The sequence below is a fragment of the Paramisgurnus dabryanus genome, chromosome 2 (assembly GCF_030506205.2).
Source record: "Paramisgurnus dabryanus chromosome 2, PD_genome_1.1, whole genome shotgun sequence".
Classification (NCBI taxonomy): Eukaryota; Metazoa; Chordata; class Actinopteri; order Cypriniformes; family Cobitidae; genus Paramisgurnus; species Paramisgurnus dabryanus.
Genome location: NC_133338.1, coordinates 47,560,213 through 47,585,448, shown reverse-complemented (window position 1 = coordinate 47,585,448; position 25,236 = coordinate 47,560,213). Strand labels below are relative to the sequence as shown.

The window sequence follows — 25,236 nt, the reverse complement described above, 5'->3', positions numbered from 1 at the left end:
AATGTGAAAATTTTATTTAATTTATTTAGCAGAAATTTTTATCTAAGGTACGTGACCCTGTTTGTGAAATCCAGGCTAAAGTCTCCTTATGTAATAATGAGATTTGAAGCATTAAAGTTTGATTCGACTTTAATAACTCGGCCAATATTAAAGATATAAGTTAATTTAAAGATTATGTCAGATATGTATTGCATATGTTTCCAAGTAAATGTGGTTATTTTTAATTCAAGAAAATGCAGTGTCTTGTATATAAGACAATATTTTGTCTTGACTCATTTCAAGCATGATCCTCGATGCATTCATGTTATTTCATATAGGAGTTTTTTTGGAAGTAAAGAGGTGAGTGTGTTGTATGGGAATGTATAAACAAACAAAATAAAGCGAGAGAGAGAGATAAAACGAGCGAGAGAGTAGCGTGGGAGATGGAGGGCTTAAGCCATTGAAAGCGTGCTTTTGAAGCAGCACTCGGGTTGTTAGGATTCTGTGCACAGAGCCGCCATCCCATCCTGCCAGTCTCCAAGACAACGGCCTACTTACAGCGACTACACATCACTACAGGCCAAACCGACAGAGTCACGTGTTCACTCGTATGTGTGTGAGGGGATATTGACGGAGAAAGGCCGAGCTTTGCTGCTGTACCTGAAAACTGCAGGGGTTTCATAAGAAGCCAAATATGTAGGGAGACAGCCATATGTCTGACCTTAGACTTTTTCTTTCTGGGCTGTTCAGTAGCTCAGATTATGTTGATATTCATAGGTTATTTTAGGATTTTTTGTATGTCAAGTGTACTTACATCACTGTGTCTACCCCAAGGATGTAGGTATTGAGGTACTTATATGCAATCTTTCATACCAATATATATCTCTGAGTTCCCTTTCAATACGGTTCACTTCGCATTGCGTCAGTTAGCTGACGCTATGGGGGAAACTCCTGTTTACTCCGTGACTGAAGCCTATTGGTTAACGTCTGTACAAAGTACAGACCAATGACGTTTGAACCCGCGCGCGGGAGGAACGCGTCCCTATATAAGCGCGGTTCAATCGTCAGGAGCTCATTATTTTCTCCTTCAGCGCGAACCTCTCGCTGCTCCGAAGAAAAGAAGAAGCCTTACCTCGCCGTTGACAAAAGCCCTGCAGCGGAGTCCAGGCCTAGCGTCTTCCCATGCCGTTTTCCGGCTGAGAACCGAAGATAGCAGAGTCCAGGTCTAGCGTCTTCCCCTGCCGCTTTCCGGCCGAGAACCGAAGATAGCCTTCGCTTGCCGTGGTACGAGCCCTGTGCAGCGGACACGCCTGACGAGGTCTCCCCTGCGGCCGCCCGGTAAGATCAATATTTTTAATATAAAGCTATAAGCTAAAAGAGCAGGCGCTGTTGTAATAGCGTCCAGCACAGCGGCTCGGTGAGCCTCTCTGCTATGAATTTCCTCCGAGCGCGTTACCGGTCTGGCACCTCCCACGCCGGGACCGCGCTTATGCTTTGGTTGTCTTATCCATGTTTCGTGCTCCCCCTGCTGTTCCTCTCTCGCCGGGATGAACACACGGCGAGCCATGAGACTAGATGGATGCATAGACAAGCACACACGGACTAACCCCCCCTGTGTTCTGTCACACCGCAACCGTTCATGCTTACAGAGTCCCTTCGCTCCTCTCAAATTCAGTGGCGAGATCTCTGGCACATATATTAATCCCCCGAGTGCATCGGGTGATACCGTCACGACGCATGGCTGTTCTGTCTGTGTTGCTGCTCCCCTCTGCCGTTCCTCTCTTGTTGAGATGAACAAGCGGGGAACCGTAGACCTGGATAGATGCATACGACAAGCAAACACGGGCGGTCTGCCCCTGTCTCTGTCATAGCACAGCCACTCGTGCTCCACGCTCGCGGAGTCCCTCGCTCCTTTCCCCACAGTGGTGAGGTCTCTTAACGGCTTAGCTAGCACGCGGTATTACGGCTCGCTGCCTCTAAATGCAGCTGTCCAGTGTTCAACGATTACAGAGCTTCATGCCCCTCCCCTCTGGAGCGGCGCGATCTCATTCGTCTGCTCGATAGGGCCGATTCGCCGCTATTGGAGCACCAAGAACACTCATTATAAGAGAGCTTCATGCCCCTCCCCTCCTGGAGCGGCACGATCTCATTCGTCTGCTCGATAAGGCGGACACGCCTCTATTGGAGCGCTAAAACACTTATTATAGAGCTTTACTGGCCTGAGCCGATCTCACTTCAGATAGCTCATTTTTCGTCTGCCTGGTAATTTCTCTCTGGTTTAGACGGAATCAGAGGCAGAACGAATTTGTTTATAATATACTGAGGCCCGAATACCTCCCTTTATTCAGTCCCGTCCTATATCAGTGCGCTGAATATTGGTACATTCTTATATATATATACCCGGTTTTTCTGCCCTTTTAATAAACGGCAAAACCGCGGGCCTCACGGCAGACTTCCTCTCTGCGATGGGTTCAGTCTGACATTAAACCACCTAGACATACTGCTCTGCTCCGTGAGCCGTTCGGTCACCGTCACTACTGAGGCTTGTGCACCTGAACGGCTGAGCTCTGGTCTCCGCAGCACAGCTGCATCAACAGAGAACGAAACTGTCTGGGAGAAAAGGGGTTATGTCGCGCCTCGGCTGGACTGCCCTGTAATGTTTTCTGTGTGCTGTTTATCCAAACATACTGTGTAATACTGTCGGCTATGCGACCTCACTATAGTGGCGAACGGTATTTAATTCCTCTAAAAAGAGTAATTTCCGTGCTTACTATACTGTGTATTGACACCCACGGTTGTACGGTGTCTCTAAACACTTTATCGCCTTACTGACAAGCAATCAGTAATACGCACACACGGCCCGCTGTCCATAATTCTATCGACGCTAGCCGAAAAGACCCCGGTTTGGCCATATACTGTGTATTGACACCCCACGACTGTACGGTGTCTCTAACACCTTTCTGCCAAATTCGCTCGCAGCCCACCTCAGTTTCTCCGCTACGATGCTGATGGCGCAAACGAGCACGGTCTTACGGCTGTTATTCTCTCTTCCTAGAGGAAGGACAGCCTCAGACTTTTGCATGGCTCCAAGCGTTTGAATCGCGCCCTCTCCGGACGGCCACTCAAAGGCTTACAGCCAAGCGGTTTATGACGTTTTTCGGCCATATAGCTGATTTATATTAGCGGATCCGAAGACGCTCACACCTCCGCTCCAATACTCGGAGATATTAAGGGTAATATCAACCTCAAGTGAGCTTGCTACCCGCCACAATAAGTTTCAAAGCTTAAAGCGCGCGCACAGTCAGACGCGCGCGGCATCTCGTTTAAGACGGGCACACGTACCCCTCTAACGAGCCTCAGAAAGCTGAATATCGTGGCATTCTGTTCATAAGTCCACTTCAGTTTGACTAAGCAAAGGTCCCGCCCCGAGCTGACGGCCGGGAAGCTTGCTTAAGTTACACACGGCTGCATGAAGTGCTGTCATTACGAGCTAGCCCAGCATTTGCTGTGGATTGAACACGCTTTACGACGGCAATCAGCCTTCGGCGCGTGGAACGCCGTTTGTCTCATATAAATCACCTTGTACTGTGAATACGGTACATTATGAGGATGATTTAGCACTGCAGCACTCTCGACCGTGTTATTGTGATAATGCGGCCGGGCAATCTACGGTGGTTTCATTATTTACCGAACCAGACTGAGATCTCGCCCCCTGAACAAGCTGACGAGTCATCTCCTTTATAAACTCATTGCATCGCTTTATAAGCTATGTTCAATCAGAGTGATACGCATCTCATGCTTAAACTACCAATATTAACCCATTACGATGGGCGTGCGGAGATGGCATCCGTGGGACACGACCTACATTACGTGCCTTATGACACATTGACACAAGCTGCTAGGACCCCTTTCACGAGGCGTCCTTATGCAAAGTCTGATCCATTCTGTCTAGTGACATTTGAAAGTCAAAACCCCCCGCGAATCGCCGGTGGAACACTTTTCTCCTCACTACAGAGGCACGGCGGCTCTCTCCCCTACCTATATCTATGTGGCCGTGATAACAGCGAACCACGCTTTTACGACCGACCATTCATTTAATTCACAAGCCTGTCATCTCTCAGATGCGGACGGCGGCGGTAACAGCGAACCATGCTTTTACGGCTGGCCATTCACTTTATTCATAAGCCTGTCATTTCTCAGATGCGGACGGTGCCCGAGGCACAGCGCTCTGGAACTGTCCAAGGTCCTGTATGACACATACGTCTGACGTACATCAGACGATCAGCTGTTTATCTGCGTCACAGATCACTCACTAGAGCACCTGTCAATACAGGCTATTTATGGATCGTTGACGTTATCACCTCCCGTGACAATTATGCTCACTTGTCTTAGAGCATGGGCATGGTCTTAGAGGTTTCTCATTTGACAATTGTGACACGGCCGGCTGGTCCCCGCCGTCCACGTTGTCAGTTTACAGCTTCGACATCCCTGCTTCGCGCACTACTGAGGTTTGTTGCATTAAAGGTGCGCCCATTAGCTCACCTGTATGCACGATATGGGTTTTAATTATATGCGTCCACCGTGCGCTTAGAGAAGCTCACATGTACACGCTATAACATTTTGGTATACAATAAGATGCGCTTGGGAAAGCTCATCTGTATACACAGCTGTGTTATGCTTTGTGACACATACATTGTTGTTCATCTGTGTACGTTCACGGTGCGTTGGGTGCCCACCGTTACGTTCATCAATCATATCTGTACACATTCACGGCGCGTTGTGTGCACTGATTTATCTATACGCATTCACGGTGCACTGAAGAGTTCACCCGTGTGCGCACAATTTATTATCAGAACACATGACGGCACGCTCGAGAATCTTGCCGGCCTGTGCATTATAACACTCTGATTCATCTATATGCATTCACGATGTATTCAAGTGTTCACCTGTGCCCGTGCAATTTATAGTCAATACACATTTACGGCGCGCTTGGAAAGCTCACCGATCTGTGCACTATAATACTACCTATATGCATCCCGATGCGCTCGAGGGTGCACCGGGGTTCACACTATTGTGGTATCTGTATAATCCCACGCTACGAACCGTTCTGCCGCATATTATAGTCAGATCGGCCGTTCGTGAGCTTCGCAGATCACTCACTACGTATGTCTGTTGCTAACAGTGGTTATTTAGATGGATCGTTGAAACCATCGCACTGGCTCACGCCCCTCTATGAGCTATGTCCTATATAGAGCCCACTCTGTGCGAGTTTGGCTTCTTCATGAACTTGGTCTACAGGGGTATCTATATCTATATTTAATATCTGCTACGCGGCCGGCTGGTCTTCGCCGTCTACGTTGTCAGATTGTACAGCTTAGACGTCCCTGCCCTACGAGCGCAGGTTCTCTCGGCTCAATCATGCACGCTCATGCGTTTTATGTGTACACCACGGTGCGCTCAGCGAGCTCACCAACGTGACTCTGAATTTACTTATCTCGCACAGCCGCGGCGCGTACCTCGCCGTCTTGTGCTATGTTATGTGCCCCCGGTGCGTTTAAAACCCCACCGTGTGCGCGTCAACAATTTATATGGTGCTTACACATTTGCTTTTAAAGCTGTGAATATGCCGGGTATAGGGCCACACGCAGTGTCTCTCCGGTAAGGCACTTCAGTACGTTGTGTATGCACGGCGTGATGGGATTACGTTCCCCCATAGCGTCAGCTAACTGACGCAATGCGAAGTGAACCGTATTGAAAGGGAACGCTTAGGTTACTCACGTAACCCCGGTTCCCTGAAATAACGGGAACGAAGCATTGCGTCTCTTGCCGTGCTACAAACGTCTACGCAGCGAGTGTTATTCGGCTGCGCGCTTCAGTCGAATAATAATGAGCTCCTGACGATTGAACCGCGCTTATATAGGGACGCGTTCCTCCCGCGCGCGGGTTCAAACGTCATTGGTCTGTACTTTGTACAGACGTTAACCAATAGGCTTCAGTCACGGAGTAAACAGGAGTTTCCCCCATAGCGTCAGCTAACTGACGCAATGCTTCGTTCCCGTTATTTCAGGGAACCGGGGTTACGTGAGTAACCTAAGCGGTACTCATATGAAGTCTTTAGGTGCAAAGGTGTACTTTTTGAAAGGGTACTGCCTAGGGGTGCACCGATAAATGCCGATATACACTAATAATATGTGGACGATAACTATTCTGAATCGCACAGCCGATATTATTCGCAGCTATTTCACGTACTATGGTTTTTGATCAGTAAGTCCTTATCGATCTGAAATCAATGTTAGTTTGAGTCGTTTAAAAAATATTCTTATTATCATGAAAATACCTGAAAAGGTTTGAAGAACAGCAACATAAATATATGTTGTATATATATAAATATATATCCTTATGCCATTTCTTAGCCTACAGCGCATATCGAGTTTCTGCACGAGAGCGCCCTCTGGCTTTTGGATGTAGCAGCTTTTTACCGTAATTCATTGAGAAGCATAGCAAGTATCATTGGCTGATATATCGGTGCACCCCTAGTACTGCCCCAGTGACAGCTAGGGACCATTTTTTTGGTGACAGTGTAGTTGATCTTAGGGGGCGGGACATTCTCATTCTAAAAAGGATTTGATTGGACAGATGAGTAAGTGCGGTATGTGTCATCAAAGTTTATGCCTGGTTTACGTAAGGGATAATGTAGAGGCAGCAAGTAGTTATGGCGAAGCGGAGGGTCTTGTATCACACTGAAGGGGCTTATTTCGCGATAACTACAGGCTGCCTCTACATTATCCCGCTTATTACACGGCTACTTGCCACATAAGAAAAAAAACTGGACATGAATTTGAAACATTTTATTGGCATATTTGTTTTAAATTAACATTTTTATCCTTCCGCGAAACTTTGCACAGATGCATAAAATGATCGTAATACCTTATTAAGATCCTCTGCTTCATACTTGTCTGTCTCCATTTTTTCTGTTTTAGCCAGTCTTTGAGAAGTTTTAAAGGCGGAGTCCATGATGTTTGAAAGCCAATGTTGATATTTGAAATCACCTAAACAAACACACCCCTACCCCAATAGAATCTGGACCTTCTGTTGATAGACCCGCCCCACACATACGCAACCCGGCATTTGATTTGATTTGATTGGCTATAAGTGTGTTTTGGTAGTCGGCCCGTCTCCTTTTCCAAACTGTTTTTTCAAACATCGTGGACTCCGCCTTTATTGCCCATTCTGTTTTTTTTGGTGTTGGCTTCGTAGCTGTCATGCTCTATTTTGTCAAGTTCAGTCTCAGTAAGCTCTCTGTGTCTTGTCGTTGTTCGTTCTTCTATCCACTGCTTAAATGTTTTGTTTTTTCCATACATGTTAAAATTAATGTCAAAATTTTCCATTCTTAATTGTGGTTGTCCAGTGTTTGTCACAAGATGGCGCCAAACAGTAATCTTTGTTGGCGCGGAGGGATTTTAAACATACAAGTAGTACCGGCTATGCGTTATTACTTTGGAGCGGTTATTATTTGAAAAGAACGAACCTGCAAATGTCTCAACTGACCAATCAGAATCAAGCATTCCAGAGAGCCGTGTAATAAAAAAAGAGAAACACTACATTTCAAATACGGTAAGTGGTCGATGGATGAAATGTATCAGATTCGTTCAGTTCAACTGGTTTGTTGCAAAGCAACTTTATAGTAAATACATAATTATAAAGAGAGTAATGATGAGTTTTTGTTTTATTATCTTTCAGATGCGATTAAGCTTCAGCTGGTGGAGGCTGGTTTGGTGGAGTGTCTACTGGAGGTGGTCGCTCAGACTGTGAACAGTGACAGAGAGGAAGATGTGGCTCAACTCAAGACGGCCTCAGACCTCATGGTGCTTCTCTTGTTGGGAGGTACAGAATTAGCTCAGGACCGATCTTTAAATAATAAATAATGACTAATGGTTTGGAAGGGACACTTATGGTGCTTTTCCATTGCATAGTACCCCACGGTTTGGGTTGGGTCAGCTTACTTTTGGGGGCTTTTCCACTGGGTGCAGTATGTAATACCCAGAGTAGAGGTCTTCTCGGGTCCAAAGAAATGTACCCGGCCCGAAATGACCCGAATCACTTTATACCCGAACCCGACGTGCATAAATTTTTTTTTTTAAAGAAAGATCTGACCCAAGACAAACCTGAGAAAACTCCAAGTCCGACCCGAACTAGTGGCCCTTTTTAAACCCGAATGCAAACGGCACTGACGTCATGTGTGTGCATTCTGCAGACCCACATGCAGCAGTCAGACAGAAAGGAATTTTAGTGGCCTTGCAACTAATTTGGTGAGATGCTTTATTTGTTTTACTTTGTTATCTGACGACGACACCAAGGTAACCGCTAAAATGTACATTTAAAATTGATTGACATGTCTGTCTCAACGAAAATTAACCTACCTCCAGCCACACAATGTCGCAAGGGCTCTTGGCAAACAGATGAGAGGTTTGAAAAGGACTTTGATGCACACACGTGAGAGAGTTCGGGTCTTCTCGGGTCCGTTCTGCCAAAACACATTCATTTTAAATTACCTGAGACCTCAGGTTTTTGGATCTAAGTGGACCGTGAAGACCTCTAGTTCCAAGCGAGCCGAGCTGATACCAAAACGTGACGCGAAAACACTGTAGATCACTGATTGGTCTGGGAGAATCGTCACTACCAGCGTCATCGCTATAATGTAAAAGCTTTACCTTCGTGCTGGCTTGCGCTGTCTCAAGTAAACCTGTTGTCATCTGTGCTTTGCTGTAAGTTCCCAAACTCCCTTTTAGCGATGAAAAACATCCTCAGGTTGAGGAGTTAGTGTTACTAGGGATGGGCATTCGATTAAATTTTTTTAGTCGATCGTCGGCAGAATTAACGATCGACTATCGATTAATCATTAATATTTTTATCATAAAAATAATTATTTTACTTTTATTTTTCAAAAATGTTGAATACAAAAATACAGCGCGTTTTCCTCCATGAGACCTTTATTACAAGATCAACTTGTGGCAAACAGTTAAACTACATTTAGTTAGACAAATGGAACATATATGCGCTTGAATATGCTGTGCTCTAAAGCAGCGGAACCTGCAGCTGCGAGCCGCATTCTTAAACGGAGACTTCATTTGTTCCAAAAAATCATGACCTATTCATGATTATTTTTTTTAAATCAAAACAGAAGGTCACAGATAACGGAGTATGGTGTCAAATATTGCACCCTGGTGGTAAAATGTTGAATTGGTGCCACACAGTGAAATTCATTTAATTGCTTCAAGACACACGCTACGCTAGGCAACGCAACCTGCATTAGATAAAAAAAGTATTCGATTAATCAATAACAAATTAAAGTCATTGACTAAATTCTTAACGATCAATTATCGATCGTCGATTAATCATGCCCATCCCTAAGTGTTACTAAACTTGATGGAAATGCTAACCAAGCCAATTGACCTGACCTAAACCGTGGGGTACTATGCAATGGAAAAGCGCCATTATAGTTCATAATCAACACAAAATAGATGTTAAACCAGATTAAACAAGAATTAAAATTATGTTATTTCCTCTAAATGTATGTATAGTAACAATACTGCCTTTATAGGCATGCTCGTGTATCAAATGTATATCTTGTTTTGTATCTCACAAAGAGAATGGGTGAAGTAGCTTTTCTGTTAGATGTACATTTTATTTCATCAATATTAAACACTATTTGAATATTTTATGGAATATTAATCAAACTTTTACTGCAACCAGTAAGTTTTCACATCCAAGAGCGAGACATTTTTATGCATTCTGATCCAGCTTTTAACAGAACATGCATGAATTTCATTTTCATTCATTTTTTTACATGATCTGAATTAATGGAGTTATAGTTCCTAGTGTCCTGTGTCATTTTACTGTACTGTATCCTTAATACATCAGTTTGAAGCAGTTTAGATTCCACAATGTAATGTGGAGCTAGTTTTAGATGGCTAACATTTGTCTGTTACTGGCACATGCTAGGATGATATGGTTATGATAAAAATATGCACTAACCATTATGGGCACCAACCCTAGCTTATAGTGGTCAAGATAATGGTTACTTAAAGAGTTAATTCACTCCAGAATAAAATTTTGTCATACCCCAATGGTGTTCCACACCCATAAGACCTTTGTATATCTTTGGAAAATAAAAGAAAATATTTTTCATTAAATCCGGGAGCTTTCTGGGCCCCCATAGACAGCAATGCAATTCACAAATTTCAAGGCCCAGAAAGGCAGTAAAGACATGATTAAAATAGTCCATTTGACTACATTTAATGAAGAAAGGATAACACGTTTTGTGCACATAAAGTGTGCACAAACGTGTAGTCATGATATCAAAATGTCAGCCATTGATATATATATACATTCCCCATTAACGACTGTTTGGCGGATGCAGTTCACAACTTGCAAGGCCCAGAAAGGCTGTAAAGACATCATTAAAATAGTCCATTTGACTACATCGGTTCAATACTCATTTCATGAAGTGAGGATAACACATTTTGTGCACATAAAGTTACTCTCAAACGTGTATTCATAAAAATTCAAAATGTCAGCCATAGATATATATACATAGATTCTCCATTAACGACTGTTTGGCGGATGCAGTTCACAACTTTCAAGGCCCAGAAAGGCAGTAACGACATCATTAAAATAGTCCATTTGACTACAGCGGTTCAATCCTCATTTCATGAAGTGAGGATAACATGTTTTGTGCACATAAAGTTAGTCTCGAACATGTATTCATGACGCAAAACATCAGCCATAGATATATATACATAGATTCTTCATTAACGGCTGTTTGGCGGATGGAGTTCACAACTTTCAAGGCCCAGAAAGGCAGTAAAGACATCTTTAAAATAGTCCATTTGACTACAGCGGTTCAATCCTCATTTCATGAAGTAAGGATAACCTGTTTTGTGCACATGTATTTATGTCTCGAACATGTATTTATGAACAAACATCAGACATGAACAAACATTAAATGTAAAAGGGTTAAAATTTCAAAATAAATTTGCAGACTACTTGCACACGTTTACTTTTTTAAGGACCTAGTTTAAAATTTCTGGTTTTATTTCATTTTGAAAATATTTGGGGGATAATTGCAAAAATGTCATTGTGGTGTAACCGGTCTATGTCAATTGGTGTAACTAGTATTTTTTTATTAAAATATAAATATATTAATAAAAAAATGTGGAATAAAATATAATCATCTAGTTTAGTGTAATATGATTTTTTACATCATTTGTCAACGATTATTTAGAAAACAGAGCTGTTTTCATTGTCAGGACAAATATTACAAAAACGCATTCAAATTTACATTTAGAAATAACTAATATAATGATATTTTTAAATGATTTTTTTTATGATTATCAAGGTGGATAAAATATTTAATATTTCTCATTCTTTGGCACAATTGGCGGTTACACCATTCGACATTTTCAGGTCCATTCAGTCTTAACTTTCATAAAAAAGGTTCAAATGTATTTTTTTATTGCATAAAATTATCATAAATACACTGTGCATTGAAATAAACCTGATGCATGCTTTTAAAACAAGTAAAAAAAATATTATCTTGCCAAACCGTATATGTATACATAGATTCCCCATTAACGGTTGTTTGGCAGATGCAATTCACAACTTTCAATGCCCAGAAACGCAGTAAAGACGTCTTTAAAATCATGTGACTACAGCGGTTCAATCCAATATATATACACATAGATTCCCCATTAACGGCTGTTTTTGCGGATACATCTATGGAGACGTCGAATTAGGAATCTATGTATATACATATAATCTATGTACATATACAGTATATCTATGCCTGGTGAATGATGCCGGTGTTTCATTGTTTTATTAATACCTGTTGGTGACTGACTTTATTAGCACCAAAAGTTTTCTCTTTATTTTATGAAATAAAGATTGAACCGCTGTAGTCACATTTTTTTAACTATGTCTTTACTGCCTTTCCGGGCCTTGAAAGTTGTGAGTTGCGTTGCTGTCTGTGGTGGCTCATTAAGCTCTCGGATTTAATCACAAAAATCTTCATTGCGTTATGAAGATGATTGTAGATCTTAAGGGTGTGGAACATCATAAGTGGGAGTAATTAATAAAGTTCTGAGGTAAAGAAATGCTTGAACAAGTTAACTTGGTGTGGACGTGAGAGTTTGTGGTAGTGTTATGTTTACAATCTTGTGTTTAATCTCTATAGATGAATCAATGCAAAAGCTGTTCGAGGGAGGGAAAGGCAGCGTTTTTCAAAGGGTTCTTTCATGGGTGCCCTCCAACAACCATCAGCTTCAGTTAGCTGGCGCCCTCGCCATCGCTAACTTTGCCCGCAATGGTAAGTCTGCAGTACTTCCAGAAATGACCGAATAATGATGAATGTAGGGTTTATAACTGTTTTTGTGATTTACTGTTTTTTTGTATAATATAAAGAACATTCTGTGAAAATATAACCTTGATATCTTTAAACTTGACTAATATTTTATATTAAGACTGAGACTTTAGCCCTGGTTTTACAGACAGTGTGACAAATGTTCACTGCTATTTTTTATTATGCTTTTGCATTACCTAGCCTATATATTTAAAAATATATCAAACAGACTGCACATGAAGTCTGTTTTGCAGGCATTATCTGTATAGCAGTTGGATGTTTATACATATATCAGACATAGCTGTAAAAGTGTGCATGCAGGATAATGTACCTTTAACATTTGACAGACTTTTACCCAGCAGCTGAGATTCTGAGGATTTGTAAAAGTTTGGATTGATACAAGCATCATTTGCATGTTTTATCAATTGTATGTCCCCATTTGTGACTCTGGACCACAAAACCACAAACCCACAACAACAAAAAGATAAAAACATTTAAAAGGGGTTTGTCTTCGATTGCAAATTCATAGACAATAATAAGTAAGATTTCAAGGATATTTTAACCAGTGAACTAGGACATGTTCCTACTTGTCATTTGAAAAATCTGGTCACCTTACTTTATGGGTCAAAATGATCAATTTTATTTTATGCCAATAAACATTTAAATATTATGTTAAGATCAAGTTCCATGAAGTTATTTCTTAAATTCCCTACCGAAAATATATCGAAACTTTATTATTGTAAGTGGACTTAATTTTGAACTTTAAATGCGATTTTTTTATATTTACATTTTCTTGCACCCTCAGATTCCAGATTTTCGATAACATCAATGGAAAGCTTATTTATTCAACTTTCACATGTGTAAATCTCAATAAAAACATTGTGATCCAGGGTCACATTTATAAATACATAAATACAATAGATATATTGAACAAAAACACACATTTAACATTCATAAAACATTTGGGTAATTCCATGCAAATGTCAACCTGATCAGTTGTTACCCGAACATTTTTTAACCAACTGATATCTTGATGTCAATGGTGGTTTAAAAACCATGCAAAGTCTTGGTTAGAGTTTTTAAAGCATTTTTATTTATTTTCCATGGTTAAGTATTGTCATTTACCGCCGTCTATAGCAGAGAAATGTCATGACCATACCAAAGTTTTTTTTCTCATGAATGTGCAAACAAAATAAATAAATAAATAAATATAAAATTTTCTTTGAAGAGCCATCCCTTCTTCATATAATGGGTGTTATTGCTTCTGGTTTGTGCTTTTTAATTTACAGAATCGCTGCAAATTATGTTGTCTCCCAAAAACATTGTGTATGTAACAAAACGTTTTTATATTTCCCTCATCTAAAATAAAAAAGCACGAGACTGATATTTTTATGATGTCTGGACTTTATCATCCAGGGTTAAGGAAAATATAAACAGATGGTTCAATATATTGGTAGTAAATGCAAGTTTTGACTTTCACAAATTTCACATCCATACAGTAATGCTGGAATTGCTCATTTGCATTTATGTATTTGGCCAATGTTTTATCCAAAATGACTTACAGTGTATTAAATCTGTAAAAATGTTTTATCAGTATGTGTGTTACTGGGAATTAAACTTTTGCGTTGCTAACACAGTGCTCTGAGCTACTGGAGCATAAAAAGTTTGATATTCGGTTATTTGTAGCATTTGAATGCCCTTAAAATCCTACTTTTTATGTTCACAGATGGGAACTGCATCCACATGGTAGATACTGGTATTGTACAGAAGCTTCTGGAACTGTTAGACAGACACGTGGATGAGGGAAACGTCACGGTCCAGCATGCAGCGCTAAGCGCTCTGAGAAATCTAGCTATACCAGGTCTGTCTGAAACTTCACCTATTAAATGATTTATCAGTGTCTATATAAAGTATCTTTAAACTGTGTTAGGGCAGGCAGATCAGAATGTAATAAATCTACATCTTCTCTCCCGTCTAGTGGTCAACAAATCTAAGATGCTCTTGGCTGGTGTGTCAGATGTGGTGTTAAAATTTCTCAAGTCTGAAATGCCTCCAGTTCAGTTCAAGCTCCTGGGAACGTTACGGATGCTCATCGACACACAGGGTATTTATTGACAGTCCTCACTACAGAAGACAAAACGAGTGTTTATCCATATCGTATGAGTAATATGTAACTCAGATAGTGGCATCATACTGGTTTGTTGATTAGGAACAAAAAACTACCGTAATACAGGCATGACTTTGTAAATGGCTGCAGAAGAAGCTGGGCATGACTACACAAAATGGCACACTAAACAAAATAAAATTGCACATTAATAGCATAAAAACTAGAAGTATAGTTCAGTTTTTACGCATACACAAGGGTCTACGTACAGGTACACAAATTTCGTCATCACACGTGCACTGTACACACATCGCCACAATTCCATTGCACATGTGTTGAACGTTTGTGTTAGGGATGCTAAACAATTAATCGCGATTAATCGTTAGCAGAATAAAAGTTTTTGTTTACATCACAATATAAATTATACATAAATATACAAATGTATATACACATGTAAACATTTCTAAAACATATACATGCATGTGTGTACATTTATTTATACAAATTTATTATACACAGTTCACACACATATATGATGTCAACCAAAATTTTATTCTGCTAACGATTATTCGCGATTAATTGTTTAGCATCCCTGGTTTGTGTACACGTACAAGTCAAATAAACTATGTTTTGCAAGGCTGTGCATTCTACTGCGCACATACGTTTGCGTACAAGTAAAAAATATATACTTCGGGCTTAAGTATACTTCACTTTTTATTTTTGTAACAGTGTGTACTTTTTCATGCAGGGCGCACATGCACGAACAGGAGTATTTAGTATGTAGTCCAGAAGAGGTATTGAAATTTGTCGCAATGCACATTCGTTGACCCCCTGTGTACGTATACAAATAAAATGTAGTAGACTTTGCAAGGCTGTGTGTTCGCGTAAAAACTTTTCACTGTTCACGTAAAATAAGGGAACAAGCTATTATTTAAAATAGATATACAAATCCTTGGGAACTTTTGGGATAATGTAAGTACACGACTGCATGGGATATATGTTTTTTATTACAAAAATCTTACATATTGTGGCTTTAAACCTTAGATAAATACAATGTAAGGGCTATCGACGGTGTCGGTGGCATGCTTTCACCAAAGAAAGACTTTTAAACAATTTTATTTAACAAGAAGTGTTTCATTAGGAGAAGAACGTGTTTACTGGTGGATCTGTGGTGGTCTGTGAAAACCAGTGATATGTGATGTGCTTTATAGTTTGTTTAGTCATGTCTGTGTGTTACAGCTGACGCTGCAGAGCAGCTGGGAACAAACACAAAACTGGTGGAGCGTTTGGTGGAGTGGTGTGAAGCTAAAGACCACGCTGGTGTGATGGGAGAGTCTAACCGTCTGCTGTCTGCTCTTATACGACACAGCAAGTCAAAGGTCAGAACAAACATCCCACACACGCTCATTTATTCTCTTTACGGCTGTTGTAACGTCAGATCATTTTAATGCTGATTTATTTATGGTGCACGTTGCTGAGACTTCAGCATGTCCTGTAGCATGAGCCAATAACATGTCAACATCAAACACTGTATCCTAACCTGCCACGCGACTAAACAAGTGAAAAATTCTGTCTTATCCATGTAAATCTGAGCGAAATGTGATTGCTCACATTTCTGTGGTGTCCGAGTTGATCCTACCGCCTGTGAAATCTCATTGGGTTTTTTGTTTCTTCCTGCCAGACATGCAACACTTTACAGTAGTCTCTTTACGCAGCTCTTTATGCCTTCTAATGTCTCGTAATCGGTCCTCATTTATGTCCAAGAGACTCCATAATAATCTTTTACATTTTAATATGTCATATTTAACTCTTTCCCCGCCATTGACGAGATATCTCGTCAATTAAGAGAAAACGCTTCCCCGCCAATGACGAGATTTTCCGTCTTTCCGCAATACCGCTATTATCCACCAGGTGGCGCCCTTCCGCAACTTTTTAAAACCGGAAGTATTGCCCTATGGCAAGCTGCTGCATGTCCGTGTCTGTTTTAAAGATCGCTCTGAATGGGATCTCTATGAAAAGTCCGTCACAAAAATGAAATTATCTCTGCTTTTTGCTCAAAATGTGGTGTTTTTGCAAAAACCTACCCATATTCAAAAGCTGATTGCAAAAGAAACACTAAAGGTAGGATGAAACGGTTTTTTTGTTTAAAAGCAGAGGGTCTGTTCTTTCATTTGGTATATTGTGTGTTTATATATTTAAAGAAGAACATTTTCTGGAAGCCATTAAACTTTGGTGAAAATCATGAAAAACGCTGGCGCTGGCTGGCAACTTTTTTTAAAAACGCTGGCGGTGAAAGAGTTAAAAAGTTTGTGTGCTGTCCATGTGTGTAATAAGCAAACGCGAGTTGTCGTCTCGCGTAATACTAACGCGCTCTTAAAATAACAAAAACAATATTGCGCCATTGACTTTAGACCAGGTTTTAGTTGGTCAATGGCGTAGTCTACTTTAGTTGTCTCAAAATAGCAATGCGCCAACAGTGCACCTGAACACACCTCATTTTCAGACCAGCACGCCCATGGACGCACAAATGAGCGCAAATGCATTTGCTATTTAAACAACGTGACGCTGGACGTGAAAATGATAACTGCGCCTGGGTGAAACTAGCAAAATACACTTGCATCACGCATTGCGCCGGGTGTATGATAGGGCCCTAAGACTTAATATAATTCAAACAGGGCTGGGTTTCCCGATAATGTTTGCACCTAACTTAGCACTTAAGAGCGCTTTCTACGATCTACTTAACGAACATTCGTACACTCGATCTACACTTGTAGATCTACGATGATTTTCAAGTGCTACTTAAGTTACGAAGCCTTTGGGAAACAGCCCGTAACTCTAAGATGATTCGTACGATCGTTTTTTACGATCTACTTAGCTGTCAGAGTTTTTGCTTTGTAATATTTTATTTTGACCACTAGATGTCGCCTCTGAGCTCTGATGTCTTAGTAATTAGTTAGATTGTTTTCACATGTGTCTTGGTGCTGTGTATTTAAGATGGCTCTCTCCCTTTAGCTCTGCTTGGTTATTGCGTTTTCCTAAGACAGTTACCGCCGTAAGTTTGCTCTTGTTGTAAGTAGTTTGTCTTTTTCCCTATTGGAAAATTTTGCTTTCTTTTGTATGAGATATTCCTCAGTTTTTTGTGTGACTTCTTTGATGTTAGGGTTTTTGGAACCTTTTTCTTTTTATAATAAATTTCTTTGGAAACAACCTAAGAGAGCTTCTGACTACTGGGTTCAACATCCCCCTGTGGCTTAGTGGTGGAACTTTAGACTTTCACACCAGAGACCCGGGTTCGATACCCGGTCCTGACATTAGCCTTGTTATGCTTTCGGGAAATCCGGCCCAGATGAGTTATGAAAAAAATTCACCCCTCTCACAGTTGTCATAAAAGGAAAAAATAGCTATATAGACTAAAAACACTTTTTGTACCAGACTGTAAACAATTTTTTTTCCACAAAAGGTAATTTGCTGAATAAATCTAACAGTTTTAAAGCAAAAATTAAACGAAACCTTTTAAGAAGTTCTCTTACTCGGTCTACATAAATATATCTAAGGATTAAGGAAATATAAGAATTGATGATGCACGGTCTCTCATCACTTATGCACATCTAAAAATCCCATTGCTCTCGTAGCCTGTGCAATAGACGCGCTATTATCTCATTAATTAATTATTTCAATTTTTCTATAGAAACAAGGCAAGACTTTAAACTTTAATGCCTACCTTTGACTAGACATAAGATTAGTGTCAGATCGCCTAGATCAGGGATGGGCAACTTTGAGAATGACGAGGGCCAGCATTTTCCTCCTTTATACCAAGGGGGCCAGAACCACATGCACAATTTACCATTCTTAATTTTCTTTATTAAAAAACCACAATATACAATTAAGCTGTCTTTAAAGATTTTAACTATAAAACTATAAAACAATTATTTTAGTTCTAAATTATAACTTTATTTTCAGTGGACAAGCATTTCAGATAAAACTTCTTAACTGCATTGCTTTAACATCTGTAACAAGCAAGGCACTTTTAAATTAGTATAGAGGAGTTTATTATCTGACCCTAAGAGAACAAAATTATTTGAAATAAAAATACATAAATTCAAAACAAAACATATATAAAATATATATATATTCAAATCTGAGAGCAATTCTGGCCCGAGTACGACCCGTCAATCAAACCAGTGGCATTATTTTTGACCCGAATGTAAACTGACGTTTGTGCAGTCTGCAGCCCCGGTGGCCTCGTAACAAATTTGGAGAACTGCTCCATTTGTTTATATGACGATGGCACCATGGTAACCGCTAAAACGTACATTTAAAAATATCTGACATGTCTGTCTCAACAAAACTTAACCTATAGCCAGCCACACAATGTCGCAAGCGCTCTTGGCAAACAGAGGAGGTTTGAAAAGGACATTGACACACACATGCGAGAGTTCAGGGCTTCACGGGTCCGTTCGGCAAAAACACATTCATTTTAAATAACCCGAGACCCGATTATTGTACCCGACCCGTGTCCGAGGCACGCGTTAAACTTTTAGACCCGAACCTGATCGGATCTCGAGTCGGACCTCGACGTCTTCTTCACATAAGCCTAAACACAGGCTTATGCTTACTGTGACGATGCGCGGGACCTAGCGCCCCCTCCTGGTTGGGAGTATTTACGTCCTAATTCAAAAATCACTATTTTAAAAGTATTTGATTAAGTATAATTTGGTCCAGCGGGCCGTATTAAAATTTACCCCGGGCCGTGTGAGGCCCTCGGGCCGCCAGTTGCCCATCCCTGGCCTAGATGGTGCAAAAAATATAAATTTTCCATAGGCATTTTACGTCTTATCAACAGGTGTACGTCCAGCTGGTGAAACCGGCTCTAGATGACTTAATAAAGAATTGTTGTGTAAAATGTATTATTGGAGCAAATTTGGACAAATTCTGGAAGGTTCTGACTGCTTTTGTTTCCAAACAGGATGTGGTCCGAACAGTCATACAAGGTGGAGGTGTCAAGCACTTGGTAACCATGGCAACAAGTGAGCACATGATCATGCAGAATGAAGCGCTGGTGGCCCTGGGTCTCATTGCAGCTCTAGACCTTGGTAAAAATAAAAGATGACTTAATGTTATATAAACGTGTAGAGCATGCATGCATTCAGTAGGATTACATTTAAGTGAATTCGAATGCTTTTGCCATTAATATCATTGGCAAACGTGGACATATTTACCTGAATTTATCCAGTTTTTTGTTGAGGTTTATAGTATAAATACTCAACACTACTTATTTTATACTTTATCATTATAATAACATTAAAAAAAGTCATAAAAATGATAAAATATCACAAATGGAGGTATGGGACTATAAGGTTTTGGCTAAAATACATTATGTGCACATGCACTGCATAAAATTTAATGAGGTGGATCCAGGGATGTTTTGTAAACTGTATTAAAGGGGTTCACTGGTATGCTGGGCACTCGGATGTTTTTTCTTTACTGTCCACACAAAATTGTTGACATGTTAATACATAAAAACAATTTACATTTGTCTCTAAAAGCTTTAGTGAGAACATAATTCCAGTAAGGTGTGTCCAAACGTCTCTCTGTATATTAGGCTAATTGAAAACTTTGCCAGCCGAGTCATTACTCTAACATTTTCATTTCAGATTGTGCAGAGAAAGACTTTGTTGGCTCCAGTCTGGTGCAGGTACTACACAAACTGCTGACGGATGAGCGAAGTGCACCCGAGATCAAATACAACTCTATGATTTTAATCTGCTCTGTCATGGGATCAGGTGAGTTTGATGCAAAAACCAGAATGCATTTTAAACTTCAGATTCAATAAAGCCTTAATCTGTAACTTTTAAATAGTCCTTTGTCATTGATCACTCTAAAAAGCAAAGCTTAATCTATTGTAGTCTATGCACAGTTTAAAGGGATAGTTCACCTTAAAATGAAAATTATCATAATTTACTCATTGTCATGTTGTCCTAAACCTGTATGAATTTCTTTTTTTTCTTAAGAACACAATGATGGTAAACACACAGCAGATAGTGACCATTTACTTCTATAGGAGGAATAAAAATATGGTGGAATTTAATGGGTACCATCAACTGTGTGTTTACCATCATTTATCAAAATATTTTCTTCATCATTTATCACAATACTTCCAAAATATTTTTTTCCTACTAAGTCAATGGATGTTTACCATCATTTCTCAGAATATCTTCTTTTATGTTCATCAGAAAAAAATTAATACAAATTTAGAACAACATGAGGATGAGTAAATGATGACAGAATATTCATTTTAAGGTGAACTATCCCTTTAAAGCTACAATATGAAAGATTTTTGCATTAAAATATCAAAGCAATCACTAGCACAGTGATCCATATTTAGTTCAAAGTCTTGTAAGCCCGATTTGAAAGCGGTTCTGTTGAGTTGCTTTTGCGATATTTCAATGTCATATGCACATCGATCTTTGTAGCACTGAATGCATTAGTATTTGTAGGGTCGAGCATGCAACTCCATTGGCTTAAAACCACCGTTTTTTAATGTTGTAATATGTTCTTCCCCCAACTTTGAAAAAAAAAATAGATAGGTATGTATTAATTAATCTATCTGTGCACTTAATCTTTGTACAGCGCGTCATGGTTGTGTTGGCATTTAGCCTAGCCCCATTCATTCCTTAGGATCCAAACAGGGATGAATTTAGAAGCCACCGAACACTTCCACTTTAAATAAAACGTGGCGATTTTTTAAGCGGAAAAAATGAAAACTATATTGCATGACATAAGAGCACTTAGTTTGCACCTCGGTGCGCAGTAACATCATCACTTCTGACTACTCCCCCCTCGCTAAAACTTTCGTCATTATTACTGCGCCCGAAGTCGAAGTGCTGCAAACTAAGCGCTCTTCTGCCATACAATATAGTTCTCATTTTTTACTACCTAATAACTACCTTCCGGTAGCGCCGCCATCTTAGACTCCTCTGTATTCAGGAGAGAGTATTAGCGTAGTGTACGCACTTTTCTTAGTGACCTATGACAAATTCGGAGGGCGGGGGCACAGAGCAGCAGCAGAGTAGCCTCCGTAGGCTGCGTAAGCTCTCATCCTGAATGTGGACGCGACTAAGATGGCGGCGCTACCGGAAGGTATTTATTTTCGTTAATAAAGTTTTAAATATGGATATTTCTACAACAACTACGCGCGGATTACCCTCAGAAGACCTTTGTTTATCATCCTGGGGCCGTTTAGATTTATTTTGTGAAGGATGGACGCACTTTTTTTGGACTTGAAGGTCGTGGACCCCGTAACATTACATTTAATCAACTGAAAGATCTAAAACATTTTCTAAAATATCTGAAAATGTGAAAAAAGATGGACATAAGCAACTCGGACAGCTTGGGGGTGAGTAAATCATGGGTTAAATATCATTTTTGGCCGAACTATCACTTTAAAAAAATAGTCGTTTTTATTTTGTTTATTTTTACAATACTTGCTTGTGTAACTACCATGTAACAGTCTTTAAATAGAGAAAACATGGAAGTGTTTGGTGGCTTCTAAACTAATCCATGTTTGGATCCTAAGGAATGAATGGAGCTAGGCTAAATGCTAAAACATTCACAACGCACTGTACAAAGATGAAGTGCACGCATTGAAAAAAGATAGGTATGCATTAATTCGTCTAACTTGAGGTAAGACCATAGTGAAATATTGAAAACGGTAGTGTTTTCCTTTAAATTATGATGTAAAAGTTATAAAACTTGATATCATTACATCATGTATGAAGTATGAACATGAGTCCCGTTGGATTGATTCCTATTTACAATGAAGGTAAAGACTACAACTTTCAGCTTCTTCACAGCATCATCAAGCTACACCATTAAGTGCAACCTAAAGCAGCGAAACTGATATTTTGTGCTTTTAGATCCAAAAAAAGCTTCAATCAACCAACATTTCTATAAATAATAAAGTGTTTGTTATATAACTTCTGGTAAATTTGAAAAGCCAGTAATGACTTTACAGGACAGTAAAATATGCATTAAAGCTACTCTATCTATTGCAATAATTCACGCAAATTTCAAATTTTGCCCTAAGTGTCCAAATATGTTCGGGGACCATTGTGGGTCTCACAACACAGTTAAAATGTATTCAATCTGGATTGCTTTCATCTCAGAACCTCTCCATAAAGAAGTGCAGAGCTTGGCCTTCATCGATGTGGTCTCCAGTCTACGCTCGCATGAGAACAAGACGGTGGCCCACCAGGCTTCACTCACAGAACAGCGACTAACAGCACAGAGCTAAAAGACACTTACAATCCAGCCTGCCTGCCTCCTATCTGCACAAACACACACACACTGTCTCTCACCGTATCTTTCATTGTCATGTGCCAAGCTGTTGTCCAATCTGCATTCCCGGATACAGGCCCTCATCTCTACCCTGCTCCGAATGAGATGCATCACCCAAAGGTGGCCATACTTTCTAGACAGCCTTCTGCAATAGATTCATACATCAAGTTTTGAGAAGACCATAGCTGTGATTTAAATAAAAAATAAACCACATGAGGCTTCAAAATAGAAACTAAATGAATTTTGGCTGTGGGAATAGGGCAGCAGGGCTTTCATGACTTGTAAGATCTTACATACCAACCAAGTTGTGCATGTTTTTTTAATGGTCCAGTTGATGTATCAGTGTACAGACATTTAAGCCACACCCATGACTCCGCCCCCTCCCCTGCTTTAACGTTTCCTTATACATTTAAATGTAGAAATCAAAATGTGTTTGAGCTGTATAGGGGACCGCTGGGGGAGCATGGACCTTACATATTTACCTCCTGGTCCTCATGCCATACATGATCAATGGAGTCACTATACTGGAAAGAGCTAATTTCATATCATTAGTCTGTTGTATTTATAAAAATAGATTACTGTACTATTATAAAGACGTCTTGGTACCAAGGAACTAGTAATGAGATTTCATTCAAAGGGACAGTATACCCCCAAATTTAAACTTTTTCATTATTTACTCACCCTTATTTATTTAAATCCCCAATTTCTTTCTTGATGTAATGCACACGGTTACTATGGGAGTGGATGGTGACCGAGGCACCCTTCAAAAGTATAAAATAAATTATTTTACTCCTCTTGCTATCAGGATATCGCTGATGTAAAAAGCAAACTGTTTAGACACAGAGAAAGTCCAATGAAAGTGGGGCACAAGGAGTCAAGACTTGAATCCAATATTGGATATTTAGTTAGTTTTTTACCAAATCCTTTTGTATGCCTTCAGGACACTTAAATTACCCCAGTCGAGTCGTGCAGTATATTTTATTTAACAATTTCGGGTCTTATTGAAGCTTGAAGAGGTGGTCACCATCCACTCCCATTGTAATCAGAAACCCCAACAATACTTTTTAAAATTAAATGTTTTTTTTTAAAGTCGTTGGGGGTAAAAATACATGATGATGGTGAGTAAATAATGACAGTTTTTCATTTTTGGGTGAACTGTCCCTTTAAGGTGACATAACACTTTTTTTGAAAATATGCAAATTTTATAGCTCCCCTATAGTTAAACATTTGATTTGTACCGTTTTGGAATCCATTCAGCTGATCTCCGGGTCTGGCGCTAGCACTTTTAGCATAGCTTAGCACAGTCCATTGAATCTGATTAGACCATTAGCATCACGCTAAAGAGAACAAAAGAGTTTTGATATTTTTCCTATTTAAAACTTGACTCTTCTGTAGTTACATCGTGTACTAAGACCGACGGAAAATTAAAAGTTGCAATTTTATTTTAGGGAGATGTTAGGCTAGGAACTATACTCTCATTCTGGAGTAATAATCAAGGACTTTGCTGATGTAACATGGCTGTTACAGGTGTAGTGATATTACGCACTGCCCAAAAATAGTCCCCTGCTATTGAAAGTAACCAAGTCAAGTTTTAAATAGGAAAAATATCGAAACTCTTATTTTTAGCATTATGCTAATGGTCTAATCAGATTCAATGGATTATGCTAAGCTATGCTAAAAGTACTAGCGCCAGACCCGGAGATCAGCTGAATGGATTCCAAAACGGTAAAAATCAAATGTTTAACTCTAGGCGAGCTGGAAAATTAGCATATTTTTCAAAAAAAGTGGAATGTCCCTTTAAGAACAGTGTATATTATGACGGTTCATCTCTTAAGTAAATAAAGAAGTGACAATATTTTACGAGTAACCTAAAACACATTCCTCATTGGGAAGTTACTACAGCATGACTGCCAATATGCCATCAGCCAGGGTCTTCATTGGGGAGCTGTGTTGTATAAGAGGGAGTCGTCTTTGGTATCACCATCATATTGGGCCTGGACAAAAGAGGGTGACTTTGCTTGAGCCGTGGGAACTTTAATATTGGCCCTTCATTACGGTAGACCCTGTTTACTTGGGAAAGAGAAGCGTGGTACTGATTTGAAAGGGCTGGCACAGGTTTTTGTGTGTGTACATGTGTTGGACATTGTGGGAAATCAACTTCAGATGCCAGCAGTTGCGCTACGCAAAGTATCTGAACAACAATAGAATCAGAAAACACTCTTTGTGAATGTTTGACGCTGTGGTACAGCTTTCCTTGTTTTGCATGTCGATCTGCGTTCTCACGTCGTCCGGTATCTTAGAAACATGCATCTATCTGCATGTCCGATACTGTGAATCACTGTTATGTGCTCATTTTATGTCTGGTAAATAAGTTCTTATTACATTTGTACCCTAAAGGATCCACATGGGAATTCCTTAT

At 39.9% G+C, this 25,236-nt stretch overlaps 1 protein-coding gene across 2 annotated transcripts in view; it reads left to right on the top strand.

Annotated features, from left to right (window-relative positions):
- The window catches only part of rap1gds1 (RAP1, GTP-GDP dissociation stimulator 1), a 50,311-nt gene extending 25,844 nt beyond the window's left edge, over positions 1-24,467 (top strand). For both annotated transcript variants that reach the window (XM_065288895.1, XM_065288894.1), the window contains 8 exons: positions 7,720-7,863; positions 12,212-12,343; positions 14,103-14,237; positions 14,355-14,480; positions 15,720-15,859; positions 19,447-19,573; positions 20,135-20,263; positions 22,646-24,467. In XM_065288895.1, coding sequence (XP_065144967.1) covers positions 7,720-7,863; positions 12,212-12,343; positions 14,103-14,237; positions 14,355-14,480; positions 15,720-15,859; positions 19,447-19,573; positions 20,135-20,263; positions 22,646-22,773 — 1,061 coding nt within the window. In that variant the 3' untranslated portion in view covers positions 22,774-24,467. The remainder of the gene's footprint in view (positions 1-7,719; positions 7,864-12,211; positions 12,344-14,102; positions 14,238-14,354; positions 14,481-15,719; positions 15,860-19,446; positions 19,574-20,134; positions 20,264-22,645) is intronic.
- Positions 24,468-25,236: the final 769 nt, after the last annotated feature.